Below are 14,117 nucleotides of genomic sequence, written 5' to 3'. Positions count from 1 at the left end.
TTCACAAAGTCACGCAGCTAACTGTCAGAACCAACTCTGACTTCAAGCCTTTGTTCTAATACGCTGCCCAGCATTCAGTGTCACCCTGGAATGACACTGTTGAAGTCCCCAAGCGTTAGATAATCCCCCTTCCATAGAGGAGGGGAGCTCCCAGGAAGACTCCCTAGGGGCACGCTGAGCCGCCTTTTTAGGAAACACATATAAAAATGCAAATGCAAATTCATTACAGAAGTGATGCTTCACTTTTAAAAAGAATTCCCCACAGCCCTTCTTTAAATAGACTCTGACACATACAATATAGGATTCAATTTAGAAAAATGATGTTTACTGTAGCTTTTCAGAAACAAATGAATTCCTTAAACCAACATATTCATATACAAATAACTGTCTGACTTCAGACCAGGATGAACCAGAGACATAGATAGAACAGGAGAACCCAGCTGAGCACAAGGGGCCATCCGTGAGTTCTGGACACACACATACATATGTGCACATGGACACACATGCATACAGGCACACACCTGTGTTCATGTGCCCAAGCACATACCCACACACACTCAAACGTGGGCACACACACACACATATACACAAGCACATACCTGTATACTGATACATACATATACACACACGTGCACAAGCACATATATGCATACACTCATACATGCTATGTTCACACACATCCCAGGGCTCCAAGCAAAATCACCTTGCCTCCTAATAGAATGTCAAAAGGATAAACATTAATTGGGGAAAAAAAAAGTTTTCACCCCAAAGCCTTTCAAAAACAGACTCAAAGAGAAGGAAGTTGGTCCCTAGCCACTGTGTTCAGCACAGACCCACGCTGGGCTTAGTATTAGCAAAACCGGCCACCAAAATTTTCAGTCTGTGGTTCCCTGCACCTGCAGCTCTGAGCCCTCTGCCTGTCCTCCCCTCCCCCTCCCACCCACCTTAGCCAAATTCTCAGGTTCCTGGGGGGTGGGGAGGAGGTGGGTATTGACTCCAAACCCTATTGGGGAGAATATCCTAATTTAAAGCATCTCTTTTTCCCTTTTTAATTTTATTTTTCTTTTTCTGTCTTTAACCTTAACACACGAATGATCTTAAAGTTTTGATGTTGTTTTTTTTCTCGGACTAAACCATTATTTACAGGGGGAGAGGGGGAAGAAAGGCTCTAGAGGGCCTAAAGGGGATAAGGGAGACCAAGGAGCGCCTGGATTAGATGCCCCCTGCCCATTGGTATGTTTTTGTTTATCACTTGCATTGTTCTGGTTTTTGTCCTTGAGGTTTGTAAGTTGGAAACAAAGAAGGCAAATAAACTAAGATGAGAACCAAATGTCTACACTAATGCTACCAAAATCTATCTGTTCATTTGACCGGTGAAATTCTGCCCGCTGTTGGAGTTGCTTTATAACCACAGCTGCAAGTAATTCTGGCTAAATCCCTTGCCTTTGAATCCTTTTCCTTTGAAGATACAGAGCAATCGATGTGTGGAAGTGAGGAAACCACTAGGAAAGGGATTTTCAGGGAAGGCCTCAGCTCTTAGCTCCAGGATGGCTTTGGAAGCCAATGTAGCATTTGTGCGCCACGGATTTGCCTTCTTCGTTTCATGGCCACCTCTGTGGGCCAGTAGTTCAAGTTGTCTGAATCCTCACTTGGTCAGGATGCAGGACACCAGAGTTAGCGTCTCCTCAGGGCCACTGATGCTCAAAACCGGGCAGAACAAGGCCAGATGAGGGGCTTCTAATGCACAGCCTCTCAACACTCACCAGCCATCCAGCTGAAACCTTTAAAGCTGCAGACCAGAATTGGTAGTCAGACAGACACCCCATGGGAAGCCTTCTCAAAAGAGCCAGCAATTAATGGTGAGGCACTTCTGCTGGGTTTCTCAAGTGCCTTTGAATCCATTTGAAGTTTCTAAAAATTATGATGCACTAAAGTTGAAGTTTGTCTGTGTTTACACTAAGTGAGTCTGTAGAGAGAGGAGGATCAACGGAGAGGGGGCAGGTTGTATGTGTGCAAAGCTGAACTCTCCAGAGCACAAAGAGAGCACAAAAGCTGGATTTGGGAGATGGGGGATCACCTGGGATTTAGCCCCTGTTTGTAGATGCCTCAAGGGTCCTGCATCCTGGCCAGGGTAGGACTGGGCCTCTCTATTCCATGGTCGGAGCTGGCCAGCCTTGACCTGAATAATCATCGTGGTTGGTTTTGTGAACAGGGACACCGAGGTTTTAAAGGAGAGAAAGGGGAGCCGGGGTTACCAGGGCTGGACGGACTGGATGCCCCATGCCCATTGGTATGGCATTGCCCTTGCTTGCCTGCATGGCCGATTTGGGCTTCCCCATATGTGTGATTCATACTGTGTTTCTCCCCAGCCACCCTCCACACTCCTCCTCCATCCCCCCCAGTCTCCACTTCCCACTTCTTCATTCTGTAAACGCCAAGGGTCACCCCGCCTAGGCTAGTACTCTGGGGGCTCCCACTCATGCCACCCTCTTGCATGCAAAGTTTACTGGGATGTTTCCTGGCTTCCTGCTGCAGCTACTTCTAAAGCACAGCCACTTGATGCCAGCCAGCTCTCCCACCCTGAAGTTGGTTTTGGCTGCCTCTGATACTCATCTCCAAGCTGATTCTAGACAAAGCTGCCACCAGATACCAGCTAGGAAAGTGGATTCTCTGGACTGGTTCTCAGAACCATGACTCACTTCTTTTCCTTCAGGCAGTGAAGTTAGTTCAGAATAACTGGCTGAACACCTAGCGAAACATGTGAATGAGATGCCTGATCAGCCCTGTATCCCCTGCCCCTCCATCACATGATTTGGGGGACAGAAGGGCACGATTACAGAGTGGACTGAGAAGCTCTAGAAGTGAGCTGGAGGAGGGGCCACCTGCCTATTCTTCCAGGTTGGATCGTGGGTCGCTGCCCAGGTGACACCATCAGAACTAGGGGATGGTCCAGGATTAGGTTTTCGGATCCTAAAGGGTTTGTCCTTCTTGCTTGAATCTCCAAAGATTACCAGACCCTTCCTCGTTCCTTTCTTTCATGATCGGATGGCTCTTACTGAAGAGTCTGGGAGAGACGGAAAGGTCAAGAATGTAGTTAAGGAGGAGGCAGGGAGACAGCTAAGGACCCCTCCTCCAAGCACGTCCCAGGCGAAGTGGTAGCAGTTTATTCCCACCTGCCCAGTCCCTCTCTAGGCATGGACAGTCTAGGCCTCCACGCTGATCCTCTTACTGCAAAACAAGCTGAAGGGAACACTTCACTCCAAGGCTCAAGGGGTTACAGCTCTCCCCAAATTTCCCCAATAGGTTTGGAGTTCAAGAGCTATTTTATCATACCAGTAATAAGAGAATTTGGGGTCTCACATCCCCGCCCTGGGGTCACACAGGAATTCTCTTTGAACAAAAGAGAAAAAGATATAAGAAATTATGCTGTGTGACCCTGAGAGGTGGTCGCAGAGCCCCTTGAAGGGCAGTAGGGACTTTTTAGGAGGAGCATAGGCAACAAAAGGAGAGTGCAGAGCAAGCAGGCGGGTAGCATGCTTCCTGTCCCTGCTGGTCCTGCCAAACCCTGCGCTTGCAGACTGCACAGCCACCTTTCTCAACCAGGACTTCCACCATCCACGCACCAATGGGAATGCCCCTCTGGCCCGCAGAGGCTCCCTTGAGCACCGGCCAGGTCTTCCCTCAGCCACAATCCCCTCCCACAATCTGGGCACCTTTAGTTCTGCCAGCAGCTGCCTTGGCCTCTCTGTTCCTCACCATACATTACTTTTCATTCTCTGCCTGCCCTGCCCTCCATATCCCCCTGCCACCATCCACACAGCAATGGGAATGCCGCTCTGGCCCGCAGAGGCTCCTCTCCCTCCCAGCATCCATGTGACGTGTGTCATACCGCACCGTGGCAGGCTGGGGAAGGGGCACAGGGTCACCCTGAAACTGTGGAATGCACCTCCTCCCCCTGCAATCCCCTCCCCAACCCAGAGGGGAAAATGAAGGTCACCCTGATTTGACTCTCCATGTAAAATGGCATTTTCTTCCATAACATCCCATATCAATGTGTCAATTTTCTATTAATTTTACCGGGGAAGTGTCTTCCCCTTGTTTCTCACTCTGCCTCCTCCTCTGTGTTATTATGGGCTTGAGGGGCAGGGGTAGCTATTGCTCATGACTTTTACTACAAGATAACCAGACTTCCTAAGCCCTCCATATTGGGACCAATCCCTGCTGAATGCCAGGTGATGAGAGGTTTCAGCCCCTGGCGTGGGTGGATGACGTCAGACCAGGGCAGCAGAGGACTCTCATTCCACAGGCTCCCTCAGGACTGAGCACTTGCTCCGGGTCTCCTGAAGCCCCATGTCCATCTCCTTGTCTGCCCTGCCTGTCTAGCAGACTTGGGCTGAGAACCAGACCTTTGCCCTTGGCCCAGCCTCGCCTTCCCCACTGGGTCTCTAGATTTCTAGATTCCCCATAGCGTATGCCAGCAAGGAGAGGATATGAGGGCCCAAGAAAACTCAGGAAGGTTTCTATCACCAAGGGCAGAACACGAACATCTTGAGGCTAAAGGAGCTGCATGGTTGCCACCAACAAAGGAGACCGATGGTGTGCAGTTGATTCCCATGTTTTTACTGCGCTTCACCCCCAAATTCCCAGCAAGGTCTAAGGCTTCACCAGGAACCCTTGTCTTCTTGCCAAAGGCATCTCAGGGCCATCCTGCAATACTCATGAGGTTGCCTGTCCCTTCATGCCCCTCACCCCACCCCAGGATTAATCATCAAAGAAGGACTGTCTACATGTCCTCCTCCCTGTGCTTAGGAAGAGAGACAAATAAGAGAATGAGAAGGCTGGGAAGGCCCTTAGTGGTCACGTCAAGCAACTGTCCTTGCCAAGGTTTTATGGAGGAGGAAACTGAGGCCCCCTTGTGCTGAGTGGCTTACCCGTGAGCAGCCGGCACTCCATAGGGCCACAGCAGAGACTGTTTCTTCGTGGCACGGAAGGACATCTCTGCTTGCTGGTCCCACAGGCTAGGACAGCCCTTATTGACCTTGCACTATAGCTGCATGTGACCTTTAACCAATGGGAAAATAGCCGGATTTGTTTCCACCTCCTTCTGAGGTTCTGACCTGTAGTAAAGAAAAGAAATAGACAAGAGTGGGTGGGCCATAACCTGATCAGCTGCCAAAATGTGTGTGGCCCTTGTTACCCCTGTCCTGCCCACTTGGTGGACCATTGCAGGAAGTCTGAGCCCTCTGCCTTCCTTTCTCCTTGCAGGGCGAAGATGGCTTACCAGTCCAAGGCTGCTGGAACAAGGTAAGGCTTCCCATTGGTTTGCACTGGGGCTCTGTTCTCAACAGTGCCATAAAGCTTCCACAATTTCCATTCTGCCTTGCTACAGATGAGGCAGCAAGACATAGGTCAAATAGTCACTGTCTCAAAGGCAGGGTGCCCATTAAACATCCCATACACTGCATGCTGTTAACAAACATTTTAAAATGCTTCTTAGAACATCAGTAAACCCTATGCGGAATGTCCATGCAGCCACACAGGTGACATCTTTATGCTTTGTGTGTTCAATGTACATAGTGTCTTTCCCCCAAGGAACTTCCCCAAGGAGTTCCAGATCACACTCATAGAGTTCCTCTAAGGTCGTTTATGCCACGTGATGACATGTCTTAGATGTAGGACATCTCAGTTGCTTTCACTCTGAACTCACATGCTACTGTGCCTCCCATAGGGGCTGTGCTCCTTACCACTCTACCACTCCCCTTGCATTTAAGCTGGCAGAGCTTCATGCCACCACACATGTGACCTGCAGCCAAATCTCTCCTGGGCTCCCAGAGTTCCTACCAACAATGAGTTTTCATTGATTCACACTGGCCTTGGCATTTGCCATTGTTAGAGCAGTCTGACATCATAGGACTGTGCCCTTGCATGTGATCGCCCCATTCAACCATGGCTCCCCAGAGCACAGGGCTGCCCAGGCAGACAGAGGCCATCTGCTTGCTAACTAATCCAGAAGACCCGCCTTGGTCCCCAGCAATGGTGGCAGCCACTATGCTGCCCCATACCGTCTCCTTCCACCTTGCCTGTCACTCCAAGTCTTCTCACCAACCCTCCACCACCATTGTCTCAAGGTTCATCCTCATAAAGGGACCAGAGACTCCAACCTGTTCAAGAATCTGTGCTCAACGAATCCAGTCCTGTTCCAGTGGCAGCAGAGTCACACTTACAATGAGATAAACAAGCTCCCCTGTACTAAGATGCCAGAATCTCATTAGTGCACTGGGTTGGGTAAAAGTGGTGAAATCACCAAGACCCCAGGCCAACGCTGACCACCTACTTGCCTGGATACCTAAAGCACCCCCTAACCCAAGAAGGAAAAGCTCAACACTCAAGAGAGATGCCTCCCCAGAATCCATCCCTGGAGCCTGGCCTCGTCCTCCTGCCAAGCTCCACCTAGACCTAGTTAAAGCGCCACAAAAGCAGGTCAGAGGTGTCATAAGACCTCCGAACCCTTGACCCCTAAAAAAATTTCCTCTTTAAGGTTGCTGCCAATGGTTAGGAGACAGAAATGGTTGTGCTTAGCAGGGGAAGAACAGCCACTACCAAGAGCTGCAATGTCTTGGAGAAGCAACCAGAGAGCTTCAAGACTACTCATTCACACCTTAAGTCCAATCTGGGACAATGCAGTGGTTACAACAATCAGGCCTCCAAAGGCAGCAGAGAAAGAGAGTGCCCTCTAGTGACCACAAAGGGGATTCACAGAGAGGTGAACTTGGTTTCCTCCCTTCAGGGTCGCCACCAGTTTCTTTCACCTAGGGGCTCAGGGTTCCCACAGTTCTCCTGTCCAGAACTCCCATCCAACCCAGGACAAGATTTACCTCCCTTCCTACAAAGGAAATAAACCTCTGCAGACCCACTGAAACTAACAGAACATTGTTTTGTTTTTGTTTTGCAGTGATGCCTCTAACCTTGGATTGGCCTGTGTGTTTGTACATAGAATATTTATTTTTATACAGTTTTCACTTTTTGAAAATGCCAGAAGTATGATGCATCTTACAGATTATTAAAAAAGAAAGAAAAACCTGCATATTTTGTACAGAAAATATCAACCTCTTCCCTTTTGTTTACAAGATGTTTTGTATAAGCCTATGTCTCTAATACATTTTTTGTTTGGTCGTAATGTCTGCATGGTATTTGTGCACACTTATTAAGTATCGAAGCTTAATAAATTATTGTGTCCTGGTGCCAAAGGGGGCCAGCCAGAACTGAGGTGCTGGCTAGCTCATGTGTGAATTCACATAAATGTAGAGGTCCATGATATTTGCTAAGCTAGGTGTGTCTAAGAGTATTTTAAACCCTTATGGATTTTCATTATTAAAAGAAATGAAACATGGCAATTCATGATCCTGATTGATCATTATATTAAATACATTCTCTCCTGTGAAAGCAGGAATTCCCAGAAGTAGGGGTCCTCAGAAGTATGGAGTAAGGTTTTGAAATGTGAGGTTCAACAAAGGGAGGGAGGGGAACTTTATCGAGCAATGTATGTTGTTACAGATCCCAAGTTTATCACAGTGCTTGCTGTGTGAGCATTTAGGTTCAGTTGTGCTAAGGGCACCCAGGGTTTCAAAGGAGCCATTTGCTCTTGCTGTTGGGTTATGGTAGGTTTTTGCTTGTTTGTTTTGCTTTGTTTTGTTTTGAGCTACAGTCCCTAGTACCAGCTATTGCTAATCACAGCTGTTGACTTGATATGAGTTTGTAGGTTCACTCACAACTAGCAGTTGAAGGAGCTTTGCCTCATCTGATGTTCCACTCCAGCAAAGAGCATTCAGAAACATGCCTAGATCTGGGCTTGGGCTGGGCCAATCTGAAGTTGTTTTTATTTTTTTAAGAAATAATGTTGTATTGCTTTCCATATTTAGTGCATTGCTTAGAAAAGGTCTCAGGAAACTGGTTTTAATGACCAGTTAAGTCTTACCTATGGTGTAGCGTACAGGTTTATTGTTAGCTGTTTGACAACATAAATTCATGCTTCTAAAAGCTTGAAAACAACAAATTACTCCAGTACTTTACATACATCCCCATCTGGTTTACATTTTGCATTTTCTTTACACATCCTTTCTTCCTAGACAACGCAAAGGGAAATTTAACTTCAGACTCTGTCCACATGCTGTCACACAAAACTCTAAATTAGTGGGCTTCACAGTCATTAGACCCCTGCCATGTGTGGGGATGAGGTCACACTCACAAGTGCTCATGGTAATGAAATCACATGCAGCTCAGACCCAAAATGTCTATACCAACATTCTTACTCTAAATGTCACTAGCTTAGCTTAGAACTTGGACAACTTCCTCTTCTAAGTCTTGGGTTCCTCATTTGAAAAGTGAAGCAAGTCTGGGCAACATAATGAGACACTCATCTCTACAAAAACATTTTTCAAAATTTAGCTGAGTGTGGTGACACTCGCCTGTAGTCCCAGCTACTCTGGAGGCTGAGGTGGGAAGATTGCTTGAGCCCAGGAGTTTCAGGCTGCAGTGAGCTATGATCGCACCGCGGCACTCCAGCCTGGGCAACAGAGTGAGACCCTGCCTTAAAAGAAAAAAAAGGAAAAAAAAAAAAAAGGAAGGAAAGAAAAAAGAAAAGTGAAGCCACGCAGTAGTGAACAACAGTTGATCTCTGTGGACACAAAGAGGGCTCATCTGAACCCAGGGATGTTTCTTGCCCTGGGCCGGATTCTCAAGGCCCTGTAGCCCAGGGACAACTTCTCCAGCAGCCACGGAGTACTTTTAGAGGCCACAGAAATATCTTAATTTTTCACCTTTTTAAATTTAGAAAAAAAAATGAATATATAACAATGAATCCAGCCAGGATTGTTTTTGTCTTTCTACCAGCACAATTGTAAAATATAATTTTTTGTATTTTTTTAATGGAGTAAGGCAAAACTGCCCAGGGCCCCCAAAAGTCATAATGCAGCCCAGCACACATCCTCCGCCCCTTAGAATTCACAGTCACCCTAGCTGCGGGTGTCCCCACCTCCAGGCCACACTCCTCCCCTCCCAGGCGAGGGCCCAAGCAATCAGGGGGTGACCCCGTTCTGACCCCCCTCCCCTTCAGGCTCTGGCCAGGGCAATCACAGCTCACTGATGATCTCAGGATAGAGTAGAACATTCACTGGAACCCAGAAAGGGGAGATTCGGTATTAGCTGAATATCCTGGGTAAATGGGCAAAGAAACCTCTTTTGTTCCAGTCCTGGGGTTATTCATTTACTTATGACACTTTACCTACTGCCACAAAGGATTCAAAGTCACAAGAATCTATGCAATAAAATAGAAATGTGTGTAAAGAGAAGTTTAAAAGTCAGAGTCAAGGAAAACAAGTAGAGAGGAGACAGTGGTGGCTGGGAAGCCCAGGGGATGGGGAAGGTCCTTGCCGTAACTGAGGCAGGGTCACACACATCACTTCAGGCCACCTAGTGGTCACAGAAAAAAAAAGTCTCGGCCTGGTTTTGGAGCCCACACTGCCCTGCCCAGTGGGTTGCAGCCCCCCGAGGTTTAGCCCCGTGTGTGCAAACACATTGTCACCCCACACGGTTGTTGCTGCCATAGTACTCAGCCAGGACCCCACCCTATCACTGGACTGCACCCCAGGCTCCTGACTTCAGGCCCCTGCCCCCAAGCCTCTCCACTTGAATCTTGGCTGTGTGTCAAATGCAGTACAGGGAGATGAGAAGTAAAAAGACACGTGGTCAAAGAGTTTGCACAGTAGCTGTGAGTCCATACTAACGCCCAGCAGACCAGGACAACCAGGAGAGAAGGAACAATCCAGTGATGGAACAGGAGAAGCAGGCACATTGCAGGAGGGACCAGGGAAAGACCAGCCCTATGGACAGGGGCCACAGAGGGCTTGCAGAAGAGAAAGACATGCTGTCTGTTTTGGGGGACTTGCAGCACCTCCTGGTGCGAACTGCCTGCCCAGGGAGCCAGAGGTGCACCCAGCCCTGCCCACTGAGCATGTTGGTGAAAGTTCTTTGTAAATTGTAAGGCACTGGGTCTTAAGGCCGTTTGTCTCCTGCAGTTCCCCTCTCATTCCAGTGCCTGTGGCTGTGTGCTCTGGCACAGCAGGACACATGCCTAGCGTTGTCCACCTGGATACCTGCAAAGAATGAGCCAGTACCCCATGGGTGACAGTGTGACCGGGTCATCTGGGCCCGAATGGTGCCTCTCCCCAAGGCTGAGACTTATGTGTTTGTGGTCATGTGAGCCAAGGGAAGCCACATTGCTTCCCTTGCTGAGGGAAGAGGAGGCTCCTTCCACACATGCCCACCCCGCCCCATCTCCGCCCCACCCGGTGCTGGCCTCCCTTCCCCCGCCCTGCCTTCGCCTGGCAGAATGGCATAGGATGGAGCTGGGGAGGGTTGTCATTAACCCATAAGAGGAGGAGGGCACTGGCCAGCAAGTCGAGAGACTCAGCTTCTAGTTCTTTCTCTACCATTACCTCACTGTGTGGCTTGGGCACCTTACTCCAGGTCTTAGTTTCCCCAAGCGTCAAGTGAAGAAGCTGAACATGGGTGACCTCCATAAAACTTTCCAGCTCCGACACCCTGAGGCCCTCTGGCCCCACAGGCAGGTCACCTCCTGGGAAAATTTGTGGAGGCGGGAGTACTCCATGTCCCCCCCCCACCTAGAGTTATTTGGCTGTGACAGTATTATGCATGGCATTGGTTTTGCAAAACTGTGTGTGGCATGTGTGTGCTTTGTAACCCCAAATAACAAAACTCGGAGTAGGCCTGTGCCACCCAGGAGTAGGGTGAGCGGGGTCAGCTTGCCTTAGGGCAAGAACAGCTGTAGGGGTTGTTTCTCACATTGGTGTCGACACGGAGGATGTATCAGAGAGAAAGCAATACAGCACTGGCCACCTGACACACGCGGGAATCCCCAAGCCCCAACACACATTCAGGGACACTGCACTGGCATGCGGAGGCCCACCTCCCTCCCTCCTCTCAGGCCCACTGTGTCTCTCCCATTCACCACCCCACACACTCCCCCAGCGGGTCTCTCCCCTTGCCCTGGACTTGGACACATTTTCAGCCAGCATGAGACATCAAGCACCCAAGACTCCACATCATTGCAAAAGAAAAGAGCAGGCTCCCTGTGAGTGTTCAGAAAAAAGGACACCACATCAAGATGTGGAGCAGAGAAGGAAGGCAAGGGCAGGAGCAGCCGTTCACCTCTCAAAGGAGCAGAACTCCCAAGGGGTCGATGAAGCAGGATGCCCCTCACTGTGGTGAAGGAAATAGGAGGATGGTGCAGGGAAGGGAGCCATGTCTTAGCCACTCAGGCAGCATTGGGTGCAATCCACATGCAAAGTGACCTCTGACTGCTAGAAAAGTTCATCTCTGAGAAACAGCCAAGCACCTGTGGAAGGCGACTCAGAGGGAGGTAGAGGGCCACGGCCCCTGTACCCCCAGGGCCCTCCCCAGCAGGCCCACCTCCTTTCCAGGGCCTGCCACTCACCCTGCGCACACACTTTGCTGCCCCTCCACACGCTTGCCCTAGCCGGGCCCTTACCTGGAGATGCCATTGCTTCTTATCTGCCTCCTTTCAAGGCCCAGCTCAGATCCCATGGCCCTGGAGAGACGGTTCTGGGCTCCTCAGTTGGTGGAGTCTCTCCTCCCTGCAACTGCCTGGAACTCAGTGTTCTTTTCTTCCTCCACTTTATGTGAGAGTGTGCAAAGGGGCTCTTCCATTTTTGATAGTGAACTCTTAAAGGGCAGGGACTTTCTTACTCCCAGGCTCAGGAGGGACCTAGCTCAGTGTCTCCCCTACAATCCAGCCATCGACGGGGGATCATACTTATCTACCACCTGCTGAGTTATCAGCCAGCTTTGTTAAGCACCTGCTGTGTGCAGACACTGTGCTTCCTGCCAGGCTGGGAAGGAGAGGGAAGAGGCCCCTAGGACTGTAAGACCCAGCTCCTCCAGGAGCTTCACCAGAGCACACCCAAGAGCACACCCATCCACCCTCCAGGAGCTTCACCAGAACCACCAGGAGCACACCCATCAGGGACAAGTGTGCTAAGTGCTAAGTGAGAGGTACAGCCAGCTAGGGCAGGGGTGCTGAGGACAGAAGCTCCTGCGGTGGCCAGTGTGGACAGAATGAGCAGATGACTGAGTCAGCTGAGAGGGGTGTTACAAAGCAGAGATGGAGGAGCTGGCCCTGCACGTAGGCAGTCCCCACCCTGGGCTCAAGCTCCTTTCCTCAATAGAATCTTCCAGTGAGCTCAAGCCTGGGCCATGCTCGCTTCTCAGGTAGGGGAGGACAAGTGGGATGGCGATGGAAGGAAGAGGGTAGAGAGGGCACCTCCCAACTCTGAGGGGCTGGGAGTCTGGCAGCCAGTGGCTGGGGGTGGGGGATGTCCTGGCCAGGGAGGCACCCCTGGATGTGCCTATCACCAGAGAGGTTCCTTCTCAAATGCCCCTTCTCTATACCTCCTCAAGGGCCAGAGTCCTTGGTTAGTCGCCAAGAAGTGAAGCCAGCAAGCCCAGAGCCTTGGGGAAAGCGCCTTGCCTTGGAGGAGGAAAGAGGTGGAGAAGCTGCCCCTGGACAGAGGGTCGCCAGCCGAATCCTTCCAGGGGGTACCTGGTTTGAGGGGATGATCAAAGTGTATTGTGACCTCAGGAGTGCAAGGATGGGCCTCTGTCCTCTCCAAGCGCTAGAGCTCAGCCAGGAAAGCCAAGGCCCCCACATCCGCACACCTCCAGCTCTCGTGGCCTGCTGAGGTGTCTGCTGCAGCCCCAGCCAGGACCCTCTGCTGTTGCTGCAATTTTGAGGGCTCTCGGACTCCTCTTGCTCATGAAGAATTGTGGTTCTGTGAGCAACCTCTCTGCAGAAGGGGCTGTCAGTACCATCCTGATCTGACTCAGAAAGCCTCCACCCGAGGCAGCCCAGGCAGCTGTCACCTCTCCCACCTCTTCTCAACAGAGTTCCTTCAATTTCCTTTGGTGCTGCCACCATCAACCCTGTTACTTCCTGGGCTCTTTCCAGTGTCATAAGCAGACGAATGTACCAAGCTGGAAAAGCAAGGAGCGTTTGTCTTAGAAAGGACGGAACCGCAACATAATGGAGGAGAGAAGCCCAGGAGTAATACTGGGTGGCCATGCCAGATGCCTGGGCTGGTCCTCAGAACCAGGAGCCTCACACATCTAGTCTGGTGCCCAGAGGTGCCCCAGCCAGTACTAAACTGACACAGACGGAGGCAGCAGTCTATGTAGTTTCAGGAGGGTCTGAAGTAAGCCCTCTTCTTTTACCAGAATTGTTGAAGGGACAGTGGCTGGAAATTAACCACCTTACATCTCCCTTTGTCATGACACTCAAACCACCTTGCTGCTTGCTTCTTCAATGAATAGAATGACCATATTTTCTTGTTCTATCCAGGACACTTTGCAAGTAAGAAGGGCCCTGGTAGTCAGTAGGCTGTGACAGCAGATGTCAACCTGGCAAACCAGCAGGTGGTCACAGTAACAATGACCCAATACCCACGTCATCCTCCAGCCCTTCCAAGCCAAGCTCTGGCAACAGCTCAACCCCTCCTGGTGCCTTGTAGCTGCAGCCATTCACCAATGGCCTCAGGTGTCCACAGGGCCAGGTGGACATTGTGTGGAGAACAAAGTGAACACGCCCCTGTTCTCACCTCCATGCACCTGGGCGAGTGGGATATGATCAGAACACAAATGACAACTCTCACCGAAGGCAGGACAGACAGGCCAGCGGAAGGCAGAAATGAAGGGCAGGGGACATTCAAAGGAAAGAAAGATCTTGAATAAACAAACATTTGGAGGGAATTTTTCCCCGAGACTATTTTAAGATGGAGAGGCTGGGTCGCCAGGGTTACCAGGCCATTCTGGTGATTTGACTTTAAATGCTGGGATTCTGACTTTAAATTCATAACAACATCTTTCCTCGGCCCTGGTGGGTTAAAGAAAATGCTTTAGAGCAAATTTAGTGTTTTCTCCCATTCACAGTATCTGGCCCACAAGGCTTGTGGGTTAAAGTACACTCCTGATCTTCATTTGATAACCTCATCTCTCTCCTCTCTTTTGGTGCTTATTGTAAAGTAGGA

The 14,117-nt window shown here is 50.0% G+C and overlaps 1 protein-coding gene across 1 annotated transcript in view; it reads left to right on the top strand.

Moving 5' to 3' along the window:
* Window positions 1-7,390, top strand: part of COL13A1 (collagen type XIII alpha 1 chain) — a 91,414-nt gene extending 84,024 nt beyond the window's left edge. Inside the window, exons 37-40 of the mRNA XM_055353588.2 lie at window positions 1,147-1,233; window positions 2,213-2,290; window positions 5,266-5,304; window positions 6,953-7,390. Of these exons, the coding sequence (XP_055209563.2) occupies window positions 1,147-1,233; window positions 2,213-2,290; window positions 5,266-5,304; window positions 6,953-6,955 (207 nt within the window). The 3' untranslated portion in view covers window positions 6,956-7,390. The remainder of the gene's footprint in view (window positions 1-1,146; window positions 1,234-2,212; window positions 2,291-5,265; window positions 5,305-6,952) is intronic.
* The last annotated feature ends 6,727 nt before the right edge of the window (window positions 7,391-14,117 follow it).

The sequence above is a fragment of the Gorilla gorilla genome, chromosome 8, assembly GCF_029281585.2.
Source record: "Gorilla gorilla gorilla isolate KB3781 chromosome 8, NHGRI_mGorGor1-v2.1_pri, whole genome shotgun sequence".
In the NCBI taxonomy this organism is placed as follows: Eukaryota; Metazoa; Chordata; class Mammalia; order Primates; family Hominidae; genus Gorilla; species Gorilla gorilla.
Note: the sequence above shows the minus strand (reverse complement) of the source record. Positions and strands in the feature narration are given on the sequence as shown.